At 36.8% G+C, this 19,405-nt stretch overlaps 1 protein-coding gene across 1 annotated transcript in view; it reads right to left on the minus strand.

The window, feature by feature from the left end:
• Hcn1 (hyperpolarization activated cyclic nucleotide gated potassium channel 1) overlaps positions 1 to 19,405 on the minus strand; it is a 343,450-nt gene that overhangs the window by 134,539 nt on the left and 189,506 nt on the right. The window contains exon 3 of the mRNA XM_051172292.1: positions 2,101 to 2,262. Coding sequence (XP_051028249.1) covers positions 2,101 to 2,262 — 162 coding nt within the window. The remainder of the gene's footprint in view (positions 1 to 2,100; positions 2,263 to 19,405) is intronic.

Raw genomic sequence — 19,405 nt, forward strand, 5'->3', positions numbered from 1 at the left:
CCAATGATTAGTCAGCTCTGGCTGTAGCTCTCATTTTTCTCTTCTACACCCCACGATAGCCTGAGGACCGAATGCTCCTCTCCCTCTCCCAGAGGACAATGTCCTCATTCCTGTCCTCCTCCTCTTCCTCTCCTGGACAGTGTCCTCAATCCTGTCCTTTCTGTATATTTTGCTTCCTCAAGGATAAGCCAAGGGACGTATAATGGCAACATCACAGGTTTGAAAAGTGACCCTAGCCATTAAAAATGTCCTTACATTGTTCTATATGAACTTCTGTAAAATACATTTCTCACATTTGATGATGAATACTGGATTAAAAGACATGGGTGTGTCTGGCATTTTCTTAGACACTTTCTGTGTTTCCCAATAATTTGCCTTGTAGGAGCTTAACTGAAGCCTCACTGAGTTTGGCACATGGATGCTAACTGGCATTGGGTGTCAGGCAGTGCCCTTGGGAAAAGGTTATCTTCTGCCTTCTGCCGTGTGAAGGTGGCTTTCTTCATCTCCAGGACATGCACACGCCGTGTCCCACATTGCAACCGTGGCATGAACATGGAAGTGCCTTGGTCTTGAACTCTACAGACTCCTGAACTATGATAAATAAATGTCTGTGTTTTATAAACTGTCCAGTGTAGTGTTCTGACATAATAGCACAAACAGGCTACCATAGCACTGGGGACAAAGAACAAAAACAAAAACAAAAACAAATAAAAACCTCTTTGAATTTACATTTAGGTGTGAAGGTCAGAAAACTTATATATATAAACCATGCGCACTTGTGGATGTGTTTGTTGGGGGTGAGTGACTAAATGTTTTTATGCTAAATGCCAGCCAGTTGATAGATCCACTGTTTAAGAAGGATTTTAAGAAAGGTCTCTGAGCAATGCAAGCAAAGCAATGGTGTAAAACTCCTAGTTGCAACATATTTAAATAAATGACCAATAATTCTCTATACTGAAAAATGTTTATAAAACTAAGAAAGGGCTAGTGGGTCTATGATGGCGACCTACCAAGATTAAATCAATTCTAGTAATAAAAGTTTAACCAAATGAGGGGCTGTAGTAACTTTGTTCCTAACAAAAGGACATGCAGGTTAATATGCATTTCATTGATAACACTGGCACAAACTCTGAAAGCATGTTTGGTTAAATAGTATAAGAAGCAATTGAGAGAGAAAATAACATGGATCAAGCATGGTAGAAGATAGTTTGAAAGGATACAGTAAAGCTTTATAGCATTTATCGTCTGACCTAGCAATTCTATATTCAAAAACATACCCTCAAACAAATACTGGCAAACACTGGGGGGAAAAAGATGTACAAGGCATTTTGTTGTTGAGATGGTTGGAGAAACCTAATGTCCCTCAGTAGGGAGCTGTTTATATTACATAATGCAGTCACAATGGATTACTGTGTAACAATAAAAATAAGTGAAGACCGTGTTTACATACTATTAAGGTTTACATTCAGGGAAATGTTCTTGTTTATGGTGGAGTTTTTTTTTTTTAACAAATAAAAACAAGAAAATGAAAAAAGAAAAAAAAAGGAAGGTCTCTGCGACTAGCATTTCACCCGATGTCAATGACAGGAAGTATAGCACCAAACGGGTATGGCGTCTCATATCAATGCATGTTCTCTTGAAATTTTTATGTTAATATGTTTGTCTGAATAAAATTAAATTTTAAATTTAAAAAATATTTACATATACTGGAAAGTAAAGATTAATATTTATCTTTCTCATTAAGTTTTCTTCGTTCTAAACACAGTAAGTACTGAGATTTCCTTGAGCTTCATACAAACCTAATTGATAAACATAAAAACACTTGAAAGGACATTGTATCACTGTTATAAGTCTGTGTATATATCACTCAAATAAAGCATATCTCAGTATTCAAAGTAAAACATACAAAAATAGGTGCGAGAGAAGCCACGTTCCCAGGAATACAAGATTAAGGCTCAATCATACAGAATCTGGTTCATTGGATTTTACTTCCATGGGAAAGACTTTACGGAACAGGAAGCAGATGACCCTACCAGGCACCCTTTGAAGTTTTGGGTATAATGTTGGAACTGCATAAGATAAACAGCGAGATTTACTTACAACCATTTCATTTAGAGAAACCCAGCAATCCGGGGGGAAGTCCTGCAGCAGGGGGACCAGGAACTGAAGACAGCCGTCCCAGTGACACAGCAACAGCATCATGCCAATCAGGTTGAAGATGCGCACCACCGCGCTGGCGAGGTCATAGGTCATGTGGAATATCTGTCATCGAGAGATAAAGTCACGGTTTACTAATCATGTGACAAACCAAGATGCCACCAGCATCAGATCTGATGTGAGTTCTATGCATGAAACAGAGATATGGAAAAGGTATCCAATGGAGAAATAGCTCAGTAAGGCTGGCCATTATGCTCTGAAAGTATAATAACCAAGATTAAATCTAAAAATGCATGAGACATAGTACACACTTTAGATGACATTAATGTTGGTGGCAAGTTTTGTCTACTATTTCTGTCGGCCGATTTTTGTTTTGTTTTGTTTTTCTCTAAAGTTAGTAAATTTGAGAAAGAGGGAGAAGTTCCTTCTCTGCTTAAAAAAATCTCTTTGTTAATAGTTTTGATTAACATTAAGGAAAATATACAGGGACTACAAAATATGAGAAAGATCTGCATCAAAACTACGAGATACGACTAAAGATGAACCGCAGTACCAATCAAGGTTTCTGAGCTCAGACGCTTGAGGAAAAGTTCAAGCTGAGCAAAGACCTTGAAAGCTGCCGTTGCAGGTAATGCTTCATATGAAACTGTTTTATAGTCGGTGATATTACTTCAGGAAACACAAAACAGTGACCATTTACATATTCAACAAAATGTCATGGTGGGGAAAAAATCAAACTGCTTTTTTTATTTCCATTTTTTTTTCTAGTGATTGCAGAATGTAGACTCAGAGGCAGCTTTCCCTCTTTTCCAACTTAGCATTCACCTAGTCTAGAAGGGACAGAATCCGTTGGGGAGCCGACTTAGAATGTAGGCCAATATTCCAAACATTAACGATTTAGAAAGGGGGATGAGCACGCTCAACAAAGATGATATTATGCTTACTTAAAGCCAAAAATGAATTTTTATCTATTTCAGTTTTACTTGATATCAACAATTCCTTAAAGAGTTTTTCACTTTGACTGTTACCCAGCTATTCCTCTATGTCTCACCACCTCTTATGGGACAATAGAACAGCATTTCTTTTGTTCTTCTTCTTTTTTTTTTTAAAGCTCATAGACAATTTTGTTGGAATTTAAGAGCAAAACCCCAAGGCATGGAAACTTTAAAACTTCAGCAGCTGCCTAGATGTGACTGAGAAGCGTCCATGTGGTAGTGGGAGAAATTTTAGAGAAAAATTAAGGAAGCCCAAAATATTGAGAGGAAAACCCAACATATTAAGAAAAGCATGTTTAAAGAAAAGTAGAAGAAAAGAAAAATTCTTCTTTTTAGAATTATCCAGGACAGCAAGGATGCTTCTGACACTGCACAATGGGGCGGGGTGGGGCGGGGCATAAGCTCCTGCACAACCGTCATTTTTAGTCACAGTTTTTTCTCACGTAAAATTTCAATTCCATGTATCTACATATTTTAAAAATTCCTTCACCAGATTCAATATTATCATTATTTTCTCTGAAAAAAAAAAACACCATGTGTTTCAAAGAACATCAGGAAAATTTTTAAATTACATATGAATATATTGAAAAATCTTACCAGGAATCAGTGATAGCAATGTTTATATTTTAAGCTACAAAATTGTAAAGCTTGAAAAATGTCAAGTTCAATATTTGGGATACAGAACTGACCTCGGTGTACGGTCTTTCTCCCACTTACTTTGCATTTACTGTCAGTACCATTGGGTATCAACATGAACAGAACAATTCTAATACTCATTTAAAATTACTGGAAATTTCAAATCAACAGCACCTGATAACTGAGCATATTTTGATATGCCATATTTGATATGGAAATGTTTAAATTATATGCTATTATATATTCTTAAAAGTGTTACACCTAAAGTAGGGTAACCAAATCTATCTAAATTTCCACTTCTTCTTTTCTCTTTAGGAAACAGAGAAAATGTTATCCATCGTTATCCATGACTCATCGAATGTATGTTACTTATTGTTTGTATAGTATGATCTACCATGCCAAATCTATAGCTGCTTCTCGTCCTTGTACAAACCACTGTAGATTTCGCTTGCAACCTAGTCACTTCTATTTACCCCATAAATCAATTCTCAGTGCTATACAATGGCTAATAAAATATAAATGCTATATAAATAGTTGTTCAGTTGTATTATTTAAGGAAAATGTTTACACATGTTTGGTACAGGAGGACTTTTCATTGTTCCAAATATATTCAAATTTTCTTTCTTCTCACAGTTAAATTTGTGGATGCATAAGGCACAGATGTGGCTAACTGGCTGTATCTTTTTAATATTCATAAAGACTATGCTACGTCACAGAATATCTTTTCAACACACCAGACAATTTAAAAAGAAAAAAGAAAAATAAAAAGGACAGACATAACTGCCATGTCCTTAGTTTATTCCACAAAGTATCTTACATACTGAGAAAATTATAAATAAATGTGCCAGCAAAAAAAAAAAAAATGTTAAATGGTTTAGTCGTGTAGAAATGCAGTTAGTTAAAGCAGTTAGCTAAATTGGAAACTAACAGAAAGCTGTAAGTGTAATCTCTTTGTATGAAGGCAGAGTAACACTTACCTCATAGAGATTTAACATACAATCTAAACTGGATACTTTTTAAATTAAATTATCTTCTGAAACACATTCAGAAAGCTAATCTTGGAAGCTTGCAATAAAATAAAGATTTATACATTTTAAATGATAAAATGCATTGTCCTGTTTTTATTTTCTCATTAACAGTAGTAAAAATTACACCAGATATTAAGTGCCTATGTGCTCATGTAGAAAACGGGTGAAAACCACACTAGTAACAACAGCAGCACTCTTTTGTTAATATTAAATAGATCTTCTGAATGCATTTCAAATATTTTGATAATATTTTCTTGCAGGGGAGTTAGAGAAAGAATTCATTTCAGAAACATTATGTTCACAAACAGTCTCAATTGTAACTTTAGTCTGCATGCACTCACGTCTCTGCTTTATTCACTCCTGTGCATATTAGCTTTGTAATAAGTTAGATGCTCCCACAAGAACATTGCATTGTCTCTGCATTTTGAGCTACAAGCAGCAGCATGGTTCTAGTTGCCTTCACAATGACATGGCATTGAGAGGGAATGAAATGGCCTTATTGGGGATTCTTAAAGAGATGTGGCCCATTGAAAAATTATTAGGTTTTGATCTACCACTCTTATTAAATGGTTTAATATCTTTCTTGAAAATAAGTATTAGGTTTCCTGAGATAGGCTTATGTGCCACAAAATTAGCGCTTGTGGCACTGGATGAGTGACAGAGCAGGAGGCTGTGAGAGAGTGGCCCAGAGTCCTCAGGTTTTCCATCTCCCCTTGCACATCACCACATTCTTTTTGCCTCTGAACAAATTACCAGTTCCAGGCTCTTTATCCTCCAGAAGTGATCACAGATAAATCTCTTTTCTACGTAAATTACCTAGATTCAAATACTCTGTCATAGAAACAGAGGACAGACAAATGCAAATGTATTTCCATTACAAAAATTCCATAATTGGACTGGATAGATGGCTGAGTGGATAAAGCACTTGTCCTGCAAGGATGAGGACCAGGTTTTAGAAGTGAAAACTGGGTTGTAGTGGCTCCTTAGTCTCAGCACTCCAGAGACAGAGGCAAGAAATCAAAACCTGCTGGTTGGTTAGACAAGCCAAAATGAGTAAGTTCTCAGTTCAGGGAAAGATCCTGCCTCAGTAAAATAAAGTAGAGACCAAAGAAGTAAAAAAAAACTTCAGACAGGTATGAGCAGCTTCTGTGCCTACACACACACACACACACACACACACACACACACACACACACACAAACACACACAACACCCCCACATATACTCATAAAATGCAATACTATACTTCCCCTTAAAGTGAAGCCAAGCCTGGTGACATTCAGAGAAAGAATATGCAGGCTACCAAGATGTGACCTGATAGCCTATAGTGGGGGAGGACGTCCCCCTAGGTCACAGACATAGGGCAGGGGAGCAGGAGGGAGGGAGTAATGAGAGGATACAAAGGATTGGATAACAATTGAGATGTAATCTGAATAAATTAATTAAATACAATAAATACAAAAGTGATACCAAGATTTCTCAGAAAGGAAAACTGCTAAATCACCATATAAGGAAATGATCATTTTATATCCTGGAATCTTACTTTTATTAAGATATATATATATATATGATCACCTTATCTTTTGTATCTCTTGGTGTCACAACATAAGATTTTAATAAAGAAAACATTTTTTTCTAGAATAAACACAGAATAGAGCCAATGCTTAGACAAATGGCACAGTGATCTTAACATTCATAGCCTACACTTCTTATTATCAGTCTGGTAGAGATGTAAAGTCCAGAGTGAGAAGAAGGTGAAAATGGACTTCTGGCCAGGACTGTGGAACTGAAAATATTGCTTCATAATTCTCTGTGCAATGGCCATCAGAGGCATCGTACATTGGCACACACTCCTGTTTTTCTGGCAGATGAGCCTATCAAGTGCAGAATACTCATTTATTTGAGTGGGTTTGTGTCAGATCTTCTCTGAAAGATACACAGTGCTGCTTCACTGTCTTGGCATCTGCCGCCTGTAAGAAATCACTGAATAATGAATTTTGGTAAGAGGCCAGGAAAGCAGAACTACAAATCTTAGCAGCAGAGAAACCACACGATTTGTCTTTTAATGAGCCCCAAGAAGGAAGAAAGTCATACCAGAGCTGTTCTCTCAGCCTAAAAGGAAAACAAACCTGAAAAATTACACAAGGAATTGGAAAAAATTGTTAGCAACCCAAGATACAGTTGAGTCAGATCTGATCTCTTGGTAAAAGGCAGTATGTCGGCTGCAGAACTTGGACTCCTTCCAGACCTGAGAGTGAGTTACATCCCCTTGTCAGCCCGCCGGATGTATTGGCAGAAGTGGATATATATTGTTTTATAGGACTCACTTGAGTCACTGGAACATGTTTTCTTTTTTATAGGATTATTCTTTTGTTCACACGGACTGCATTATGAACTCTTAGAAGACACAAGAGCACACAGTGTATCTTTCCATTTTTCCAGAAATCTTCGTCTTATAATATGAATCTTTTCCAACCATTTGAGCTGTCAGACCCATTAATTTTTTTCAGACCCATTATTAATACTTTATTATTACTAATTCATAACTGTAAATTCTTCTGGAAATAATTTCTGCTCAAAGCTGTTGACAAAATAAATAAAGCATTACTTAAGATAAGTCATCTTAGAAATGTACTTTCTGAGCAGTTATCCTTTCCAATAATTTGTTTCAGCTAATTGCATTTCAAAAGGTTAATAATCAGTTTGTCTATCCTTTCATATTCAGGAAATGATATTCTAAATAATAACTGTTTTTACCTCATGTTAATACATCCTCCTCATTATCTTATTAATACTTTCAATTAACTTAGGTACAATTTTACATTTCTTCAAATATATGTCAGTTTTACAATTCTATATTGTAATTCTATGATTCAAATATGATATTCTAAGTTTTCTTTTCAAACATTTACTTGAGATCCAAGCACTTTCATGAAGCTCAAATTACTTAACTTTGCAGTAAAAGCTTTTTTTACTGCCCTCTGTGCCATCGTTACATTGTAATCTCTTACTCTTCCTTTTTTACTTTTTTTTTTTTTTTTTTTTATTAATTTATTCTTGTTACATCTCAATGTTTATCCCATCCCTTGTATCCTCCCATTCCTCCCCCCCCCCCATTTTCCCATTATTCCCCTCCCCTATGACTGTTCCTGAGGGGGATTACGTCCCCCTATATATTCTCATAGGGTATCAAGTCTCTTCTTGGCTACTTGCTGTCCTTCCTCTGAGTGCCACCAGGTCTCCCCCTCCAGGGGACATGGTCAAATGTGAGGCACCAGAGTATGTGAGAAAGTCGTATCACACTCTCCACTCAACTGTGGAGAATATTCTGACCATTGGCTAGATCTGGGAAGGGGTTTAAAGTTTACCTCCTGTATTGTCCTTGGCTGGTGCCTTAGTTTGAGCGGGACCCCTGGGCCCAAATCTGCCTATCATATTGTTCTACTTGTAGATTTCTAGGACCCTCTGGATCCTTTTATTTTGCTGTTCTCCCATGCGTCTCTCATTTAGAGTCCCAATAGGATGCCTTCCCCTCTGTCCCAGTTTCCTGGTAAGTGAAGGCTTTCGTGGGACATGCCCCTTGGGCTAGTATGCAGATATAAGTGAGTATATACCATTTGATTCTTTCTGCTTCTGGGTTAACTCACTCATTATGATCATTTCTAGCTCAATCCATTTATCCACAAATTTCGGGAATTCCTTGTTTTTAATAGCTGAGTAGTATTCCATATAGACATTCATACATTAAAGCAAATTGAGATCCTCACAATTGACGTAGCACAGTTCATCAAAGCCTGCATTTGTGACACACGAGTCTCTCCAAACTATCACTTTCCTGGGACCTACCTATTTATTCTCAAGCCTGGGCTTAAATGGCAGTTCCTGAGGGGAGAGGTTTTGACCTGCAGAGATAGAATTAAGACAGACATTCCTCCCAGGTCAGTTTGTCCAACTCTGTAACAGTGCTTGATACATTGTTTAACTGCTTGTCTGGGAATCTGTGTTTTAACCAGATGATAAACCATAACATTCAGTAACTGTATTCACGAAGTTTGTCCAACCTGTTCATTGCGTAGGAAATGAAGGGGTGACATAGAAGATAGGAATAAAGAGAGAGAGGATAGAAGGAAGAGAAAGAGGGAAAAGGAAGGAGAGAGGAAAGAGGGAGGAAGGAAGGAAGGAAAAGAGGAAGAAGAAGAGAAGATGAAAAAAAATAACACATTTTTAAATAATGTGACCAATTTTATTGCATGACAACCACAGTTATTACTTCACACTTTTCCAAATATATTTTGTGATGAGAGAATGCAACCTCAGACTTTTCATTAGTTTTGTTGTTTGAAATTTTTTATTTATTTATTTATTTTTTTTATTAATTTATTCTTGTTACATCTCAATGTTTATCCCATCCCTTGTATCCTCCCATTCCTCCTCCCTCCCCATTTTCCCATTATTCCCCTCCCCTATGACTTTTCCTGAGGGGGATTACGTCCCCCTATATATTCTCAGTGTACAATATATCTAATTTTTTTCTTTCTCTTCATCTCAAATGTCCTTTTGTCTCTCTTTGTCCCTAATACCTATCAGTGCCCCCTGCCAGTCTCTTCAAAACTCATGACTTTTTGCTTAAACAAAACCATTAAATTAATTAAACTAAATAAACACTTAAAAACGTATACTAAAATTTATATTATTTTGATACTCTTTAATTTCAGAAAATCTGTCTTTTTTGTTATATTCTTTATCATGTGACAAATAGCTACATTGGCACTGTCATAACTGTGTCCTGTCCTTATTTAAGCTACTAATCACTACATTTTATTCCTCCAATCTTTGTGTGCTTAGCTTTCATTTTTCTTAGCTGTCCTTTTATGAAATGGTTTTATTCAATTGTATGGTCATTTATTGTTAATTTTGAGATCCTCGTAGAGTTATAACATTTCTCCCCGTCCCCTTCATCACTCATAACCTTCCCATATGCTCATCCATATTCTCTTTCAATTTTTTGGCTTATTTCTTCATTAATCATTATTACATAGATCTCTGGATTTGGATATACTCTTATTCCTAAATATGCTGTCTGTATAATGTTATTCATATTCATGTTTTCAGGAATGACTATTTGGTATTGGATAACCAATTTGTGTGCTCTTCCCTGAGGAAGACAATCTGCCAACTCTCAGCATTACCTAGTTGTGTGTAGATCTTTATTACAGTTGAGGCTTCATGAGCTTTCCCCCACCTTGGCGTATTTACTGGCATCATTCTTATTCGGTTCATGTTTACACCGTCATGTTGGTAGGACTTTGAGGGTATAGCGTCTGACATTTCTGGGAGACACAGTCTCATAGCAACATCCCCATCATCTGACTCTTGTAGTCTTACAACTCCCTTTCCCACAGTGTTGCCTGGGGGAGTGTTCTGTAGGTGTTGCCATTGGAATTGGGTTCCACAGTTCTGTACTTAGATTGCTTGTGGTTTGATGTAGTGGTCTCCATCTGTTGCACAGAGAGGTTTCCTTGATGAGGAGGAAAGACAACACTTATTTGCAAATATATGAACAAATGGTTTGATTGTTAGAGACTGTTCTGGCTTAAAAGTAATGGTTTTGGGTTTTCCTACATCAATGACTTCACTAGCACTGAGTAATTGGATAAGTTTCCATTGCCAGGTGCTGGGTCTCAAGCAACAGCGAGACATAGTTTCTCTCTAGATTAGTGGATCTTAAATCCAACCCAAGAACTACTGCTTACCAGGAAGGTGTGTGTGCCACTATTGCACCTTGTAAGGTTGTGGTGTCATACTGGCTCTTGTTGTGATTCATAAGCATTGTAGGTGGGTTGGACTGTTAACTGCCTTCCTCCTCTGGAAGCCTCCATAGCTTCTTCTGGTACCACAGAAGCGTTCACATCAGTTATAGCTCAGTGTCTCTGGGCCATGTTTCTATAGTGCATGCTGTATTAAGCAATAGAGGCCAATATTCTGCCTTTGGTGGGTAAGCAAGAGCAATAGAAGCAGGTTGTGTGTTTTGAGAGTCGGTTGGACAGCCCTCATCAAAACATGAAAAAAAAAAAAAGACTTATTCTAGTGCTGCAGCTCTTGTCAGGTGGTCTTTGATTCTTGGAGAGAGCATGGTCGGCCCATATAATAAAAATTCATTTAATCACTATGTATATATTTGAGCATGGCATTATGTTCATGGTAGGTTTTCTAATATAGGAATTTTAAAATTTTGTTCCAATGTGGTTCCTCTGAGCAGCATCAGCACTTTTCCTATTCATTATCACACAAAGGTTATTTTTTTCCAATATCACCAAAAGAGTCAATCCTATTCTCTTGGATTTTCATGATAATACCTTGCTCTATGACAACCCTCTACATGCTTACTGATATCTATGAACACCCATCTAATTCTACGGAAACTCTCCTCAGACAAAACTGTCTCATTATTTCAACAGTAACTAGGTCTTCAACAGTACTGGCTAAGAGTTTCATATTTCCAGAAAGAAACACAGGAGTCTCCAGAGATGCTATGTATCCCTGTCCAATGTTTACCAGAATCCACCACGCCAAGCCTCTGAGCTCAGTCACAAGAACATAGCTGAGCAAATTTTACTGAGAAAGAATGTACTTTATGCAGCTTCACAGTGGGTTGTGATGTTTTTTCCTTTGACATTATTTTGTTTTCATTTCTCTCTCTAATCTCAGTGACTCTCATCCATCCATTAATCACTACCTCTCTTCTTGCTTTGACTCTGTCATACCTCATCACTATTAAGACATCCCAAATCTTTTCTCAATAAAAAATATCCAGTATATATTTCACTCCAGTTGAACTACTATTAGTACATCTCAAACATGTTGAAAAGTTATTTATATATTGGTTTTCCTATTTATTCAATACAACCTTCTGTTTTGCTATAAGGTATTCCTCACAATACTTTGATCATTGTTATTCTTTGTCCTTAAACTCATTCTATGTTTTCTAAAGTTGAAAATACATAGATATTATGGATATAATAACCATTATAGTGGATATTACGTTCACTGAACTTGAAAGGGTACATATTCAAAAACTTGGGAGTTACTTAGAGTCCAGTGATCACATAGGTCCTATCTCTACTGAACGGTCTTAAATTCACTTCCACATTAAGTCAACCTGTAGCTGTCTAAATCTTTATTAATGTTTCTCACACTCCACACCCCACTTGTACCTACCTTCTGAGTAGCATTATATTTATTGATGTTCAATGTAGCCTTTTCTGAAGACCACAGTAGACTGACTCAGTGCCTTTGCCTTCCCTAGGTAATAAATCCTATTCATTTCCTTCTGCAAAAATTCTTGAATTGCAAATTACTTATTTCAAGTAGTTTTCATCTGTCACTTCAGTGTTTTTTAAACATCCCAAATTATTTAATATTTCTAGATTTTTCCCTCCTGTATCCTATAACTAAAGTTTTCTAATGCACAAACAGACTAGCATTCATACTGTTGTTGATTTGAGATAAACATTAATTCTTAATCTAACTTGGTGAGACTTCAGAATCTGGCTGTGCCGTGCTTTTCAAGCCCCTCTCCTCTGCTTTCTCTGAGCATACACATTCATTTTCTTCTGTCATCTCACATGAAAAATTCATGATTCACTATCCTCACACGTCTAAGTTATGCAACCAATGTCTCCAGTAAAATGGAGTTTTCTTAGTTGGAGAGAACCATCTTGGACACTTAGTGCCTCTGATCCATGAGAACATGATTTGGATAAAAATAAGGTGAAACTAAAAGAAGATGGGTAAATTAACCCTGGTACTAATAATATGTACTAAATGGATCTTTGTGTTAATAAATATGCCAATCAAACTGCCAATCAAGTTGTAGAAGGTTCAATTAGCATAATGTTGTTGTCCAGAGGTACTTTATATGTTTTGAATGTGATTTATGTTTGCAGAATGTTTTAGGCATTGTATGCTTCTCTGTAGATTTATGACAGTGCAGATATTTCGGCTTTAAAGACTACCTTGAATTAATTAAAAAAAAAAAAGCTGCTGTCCACTGATACTGTTTTGACAACATAACCTCACAGATCTTTAAGACTCGAGATCCATTATCAACTTGAGCTAACAGGCTATCCTTGTAACAGACACAAAGCTTTGCCAAACTTTTACTCTAAAAACTGAAATTTGGACCTACTCCTATTGACTTGGCACCATTTAAACTCAATAGAATTCAGTATTTCTGACAAGCTCTAAATGGAGGAGTCCAAAAGGTTACTATCATTATTATCTGGGCTTCCACCCAGCATTCAAATTCACAAATCACTGTCATGCTTAAGGCTAAACACAGCCCTGATTCTAGCTTCCACCTCTGTATTTTCATCAGGTATATTTATGTAGAGTAACAGTTAAAAGAAGAATTTTTTAAATTGCTTACTAATTTTCTAAAGAGAAAAATATTTTAACTTCAAGACTCATAACAGACAAAAGCTTTAATGACTCTAAGTATATAATTTTAACTACAAAAATACTCTTAAAAATTATGTTCCAAGGCCAACCAATGAATGGCCCAACTTGAGACCCACCCCATGGAAGAGAATGAACCCTTGACACTATTCGTGATACTCTGCTATGATTGCAGACAGGAGCCTAGCAAAGCTGTCCTCTGTAAAGCTTCATTCGGCAGTTGATGAAAACAGATGCAGAGACCCACAGCCAAAGATAGGCGGAGCTTGAAGAGTCTTGTTGAAGAGTGGGAGAAAGGATTGAAGGAGCTGGAGGGGTCAAGGACACCACAAGAAAATCTAAGGAGTAAACTAACCAGGGCCCATGGCAGCTCACAGAGACTGAACCACCAACCAAAGAGCATGCATGGGCTGGACATAGAACCCCTACCCATATGTAGCAGATGTGCAGCTTAGTCATCACGTGGAGCCGCTAATAATCTAATCAGAGTAGGGGATGTTTCTGTTTGTTACCTGCCTTTAGATCTCTTTTGCCTCGTTTGCCTGACATGCCTGGCTTCAGTAGAAAAGGAATGCTCTTAATCACGCTGTGAATTGGTGTGCCAGGGTGTGTTAGTACCCATAGGAGTTAGGGCTCCCCTTCTCAGAGAAGAGGAGGGGAGATGGAAAGACGGGTGTGTGGGGGCGGTGAGACTACAAAGGCCTCAATTTGGTTGCAACATGATTAAATAAATAAATTAATGAAAAAAGAAGTAATTTCATGAATGATCATGGCTCAGCATCCACAGGGTTAGAGGCTTAAAGCAAATTTCTTTTCTACCTAACCGAGTGAATATATATGTATATTTTGTTCAATAAACTAGTGCCTTAATGAGAAAAAAACTACTTCCCCCCAAAAATGTCAGAATTTTTAAGAGGAAACTACACAGAAAGGTTCAGTCTCTTGGGTAGTAGATTTAAAATAAGGTAAATTTTAAATGGGAATATTTGGAAAGCATTTTGCATCATAGATCAGAGTAACTACAGAACAATATTTCACCACTGCGCAGTAACAAAGGCATTCTAAAAAGTTTCTAACTCTAGACTGTGTTCCCAAATCTGCTCAGGATTTTATAACTTTTCTTTTTCCATCAACAAAATATACTGGCTTAGCTACCTTTTACAAGAAAGTCCACAAGTCAGAGTTTGCCTCCCTTCTAAGTCCATATATTGCAGCCCTAACCCCAGTGCATTAGGACGAGGAGGTAGAGCTCTGGGGAGGTCCTGAGGCTACGTAGGCAGAATCCTCAGGAGGGGTTGAATACCACCCGAGGAGGCACCAAGAACTGTGCCTCCTTTCTATCTCTTTCCCATGTAAACATACAGGAAAACAGGAGTTTTCTTAAAACCAGGAGGATAGTTGTCATCAGACACTTTCATTAATAAGAGGTCAAGAAAATTAAGGGCAGACAATGGAACTTTGGGGCAGAAAGGTACCATGTGATACTAGGCCAGTTGAGTTGAATGAGCACGTGGCTGAAGGAAGCCATGTGAGGCTGATACTCACATGACTGAAGTAAAAGACCCACAGAGGTACGCAACAGTCGCGTGTTTTTTCCGAGATATTGGCTTATGTGTCCTCCTACACCACAGGTCTAATATTTTAATATTTGACGTACCCTAATATGGAACCTTGTCATTTAAGAAAGGTAATATTCAGAAATACTAGTGAAGTTTTAGAGTACTCATTTCTAATCTAACAGTAAGACTTTTTTAGTGAAGTTCTAGTACTTTATCCCTCAAAATGCACTGTATTCCTTTAGAGAAGTCGATGAATGGGAATTTAGAAAGGAATGAAAACCTTGAAGGCCTGTTCTATCCTTCAGTGTAGGTGTAGATTCCATGGCCATCTCTAAGAGGCAAATATCAGGCTACTTTTGGTGTTCACTGGAGCACTTGCTGCCCCTGGGAGGAAGAATAAGTCTCAATTATAGCAAAAAAAAACCCAAAATATCTGCAGTTCGGGTAAATGGACTCTGTCCATAACTTCACTCATACCTAGGAGGAGTAAGCTTTGAGTCTGCCCACCTATCTCAGTGTCTTAGGACTGTTAATCTTAAGTGAGGCGTAACACACTTCCCACAGTGAGTTATGTTTTCTGAAAGGTTAAGTGTTCCCACTCATGATAATAAAAACATGGACAGGATGCTCACAAAGGCACCCAACTCTCCAGCTGCAGCGCTTGTTCTTGTTACATGGGAAGAAGTAGAAGCCGGAAGTGAAAGCCCGCCACAGAGCCAGGATTGTAGAGCTCAGGGACTGGACCCCTTCATTGCCTTTACCTTCACCGTGTGTGTGTGTGTGTGTGTGTGTGTGTGTGTGTGTGTGTGTGTGTGAGAGAGAGAGAGAGAGAGAGAGAGAGAGAGAGAGAGAGAGAGAGAGAGAAAATGTGCCAGTGTAGTAATGTGTAATGTGAATGTGTATGCTATGCTTTTGTCTCTGTGTGTGAACATCTATGAGAGTGTACCTGCTGCAGTATATACTTGCCCTTTGTTATAAGAAGTATAAACGTAACTGATCTATGCAGTTGAATCTCACAGTGACTTTAGAGGTATCTACTAATTTTCTTATATTGATATTTTCCCGCCTGTCAGGAAAATGTACTATAAAATGGGGGAGGACACATTTGGCTTCTCTAAGTCCTAAAACTCAAAACCTAATTTTAAAAGTTTATTTTCTTTCTGAAGTATTCTAAGTTAAAATGCAAAAGCCATGGTGACTGTCAAATTATTCATCAAAATGTATAAGATCATTGAAATCTATTTATTAGAATAAATAAGAAAAGGCTTATCTACTTTGCAATTCAAGCGAATAATGTATTTTCGATGAGAAATAATAGGCTGTTTGTCACAATGAAGGATGAGGGGAGAGAGGCTACTTGTCTTCTACTGTCACATAATTGTAGTAATATAAAATATGTTCAGAAAAACACACTATAGCCATGATTCCGTTAAGTGCTAAGCGGTGTTGATTCCTTCAGATAAAAATAAAATATTTTTTTTATTTAAAGGTGATATCTTGTCTTTGTGAATAGCTTTGTCCTAATTTTTAGCTATTTAAATTTACTGTATAAGCATCTACTTTATCGCCTTTATTAAAACCAGCCTAGAATAATTTAATTGGTTTAAGTGAATATATACATATATTTGAGGAATTATATATAAATATACATTTCCCGAAAGGAGAAGACAACAGCTTTGAATTGGAATTGCCAAAGCCTTAATTATATACCTATTTAAAATTACATATCTATTTAAAACCTTAATTATATATTTATTTAAAAATTTCTTATTTAACAAAACTGTTATATATTTTTATATACATATATACATATGTATACATATATATAAAGTTGATTTTGAGCAAAGTAGCTTTTTACTAAATTTAAGAACTTTTTTTTAGTAGACTTCTTCCACAGAAACAGGAAAACACTGAATATGCAGGAACAGAATCTCAGTGTTGAAATGACATAACCACGGGTCAGAAAAAGCTCAAAAAATGAGACAATAATCAGTGATCATGAGTCATATTTTGCACCAACATTTAATTGTTAAGCCACATGAAGTTGTAATGCTTTAGCGTATGAAATAAAGCCTCTAGTCAGGGAAGGCGACCCTGTAGACCTGCCCTGACAGTTGTTCCTTCTAGCTTCTGGGCGAGCTATCCCATTTCCTCCAGGAACACTTCCGTCCCTGTGTCTCCAGAGAGTGTGGAAAATCCTCCCTACTCTCCTGTTAGCCCTCTTGGGTCTTATTTTAGCCTTCGCCATGAAGAGGTATAATTGCTGTCTGCTGTACTTATCCTCTTCCCGTGCCATCTGCTCCTTGCAAATAAGGAATATTTCCTTTTCATCATATTAATACTTCTTTATCTGAGCCTTTAAATTTGTGGAAAAATCAGAAAATATCTTTTGGTGTGTGTTATAAAAGAATTTGAGCAATTTTGCCAAATGCTAGAACTATATAATTTAGTTCCATTCTATAGCCAAGATACAATCATAACACCAAATGCATATTCTAATTAGTTACACTGAGCATAGTCCCAACACCATGTCACCTATTACAAATCTGCACTGTGCCATTGAGAGCAGTTTGCAATTTGCTATGTCATCTCAGAACTAATTCCTTCCAGAGTGAGAAAGTTTTACATTTTTTACATCATGTAGCAGACCAGGATTTAAAAAAAAAAAAAATAACTCAGAACAAAACAAAAAAAGAAGGGAGGGAGAGAGGGAGAGAAAAAGGGTGAGAGAGAAAGAGGAAGGGAGGGAGAGTTGGGAAAGGAGATAAGGTTCACTAGAACAAGAGTAAACACATTGCTCAGTAATGCAAGACAGAGGAAAACAAACACCATTCAGACTGGTCTTCACAAATTGATTTATAGACCCAGGGCAAAAGGATTTACCTCAATTGTGCTAAGAGACGAGAAAAATCCAGAGCACAAAAACACTGCTGAAATTACTCCGGCTAGTGAAAATAGTGATCTGTAATTGTGGCAGAAAATACAAAAAGCAATCTCAGAGATAAATAAGATGGTGTTCAGTAATAAACTGGATGGGGAACACACACAAGAGGAGGAAATCCCCTATAGTCTCCAGGAGTCTACACGTGATGTAGCAAAGCCAGCACTAATGCAGGAACACAACAAAATACAAAGGAAAAACAAGAGTACTTTATTTTTTACCATTCTGAGATTAAATTCTTCATAGCTTGTCTAACTGAAATATCAAGAGGGCATTTGGGTACATAAATAAGATTATTGGAAGGAAAACAGGACAAGAGACAGGTACTTGGATGTGACTGGGTCATTTATCTCCAAGACCCAGTGGTCCTCTATCAGTCATCACTCTATTACTTAAGAAAAATGGCAGATGGACTATACAAGGTCACCTCTCAATAAGAGATCAGGAGAGAGAGAGAGAGAGAGAGAGAGAGAGAGAGAGAGAGAGAGAGAGAGAGAGAGAGAGAGAGAGAGAGAGAGAGAGAGAGAGAGAGAATATACAAATTGGGTTTTATAACTATCAGAAATTCCCAGCATCTGTATATAATTGGTAAGGCCCAGTAAACAATTAAAACATATGCTTTCATGGTCAAATTATGTTAAGAGTAGCAAAGCACTAGCAATAGTCACCTACATTTAAGACCATCAGAATAAAAACAGCTAGGCAAAGGAAAAATAGAAAAAAATTGTCTATAACATAACTTAGAATATGCCAACAATATTTACAATGTACAAATATGTACGTAGAATATGCAAGAATTAGTATGATTATACTGATAGTAAAAAAAAAACTCTCAATACAAATAGCACCTTTAAATGCTTTCTAGCATTATTTTATAATTTTAAAAATTCCACAGTTTTAAAGGTAATGAATTGCTGCCTTTATGTTTTTTAGAATAAAGCTTGGAGTGAAAATTACATCATGTCAATAGAGATGAACAAATGGTTCATTGGTTTATGATATTATTCACAAAGTGCAACTGGGGCCATGTAATCAAAATGGGATTCAAGCAAAAAGGACATAATTTTCTCATCTATCACTATGACATATTTAGTCTGTTGAAAATGTAAATTATGAATCATGTTCATACACAATTCACAGTTATTTGAGGTAAGCAGAAATGTTTAACCGAAGGCAAAGAATCAAACTCAATTTCAACAGCACAGGAGAGCAAATTTATCTTTGACTTACTAGCATCCTACTTGCTGATAAGAAAAATATTAATCAAATTACCTGTGACCCAGATCTTTATAAAAATGTATAATTATGAAAATAGGTAAAAATTGAACCATTTCTAGTAGACTCCTTGTAAAAGCAAGATTCTTTATAGCTGTTTCCACCGTCATTTCCCTGTATTTGCTTCTTAGATAACTTTGCAGGTTCAGGGTCTAAATCCTCAGAAGATAATAGCGTTCTGACATGTAGAAAAATGTTTTGTCCTGGATATTGAAACAAAGGGAACAATCAAGAAGCCTTCCAACTCGCCATGGGAGCACACCTTGTCAAAAGGTAAGAGTCTGCTAGCCATGAAGATCCCTAATTTTAGATCCTGAACATAGGAACTGTATGAGAGAAAAGACACAGTGGTAGAAG

This window comes from Acomys russatus, chromosome 30, assembly GCF_903995435.1.
Source record: "Acomys russatus chromosome 30, mAcoRus1.1, whole genome shotgun sequence".
Classification (NCBI taxonomy): Eukaryota; Metazoa; Chordata; class Mammalia; order Rodentia; family Muridae; genus Acomys; species Acomys russatus.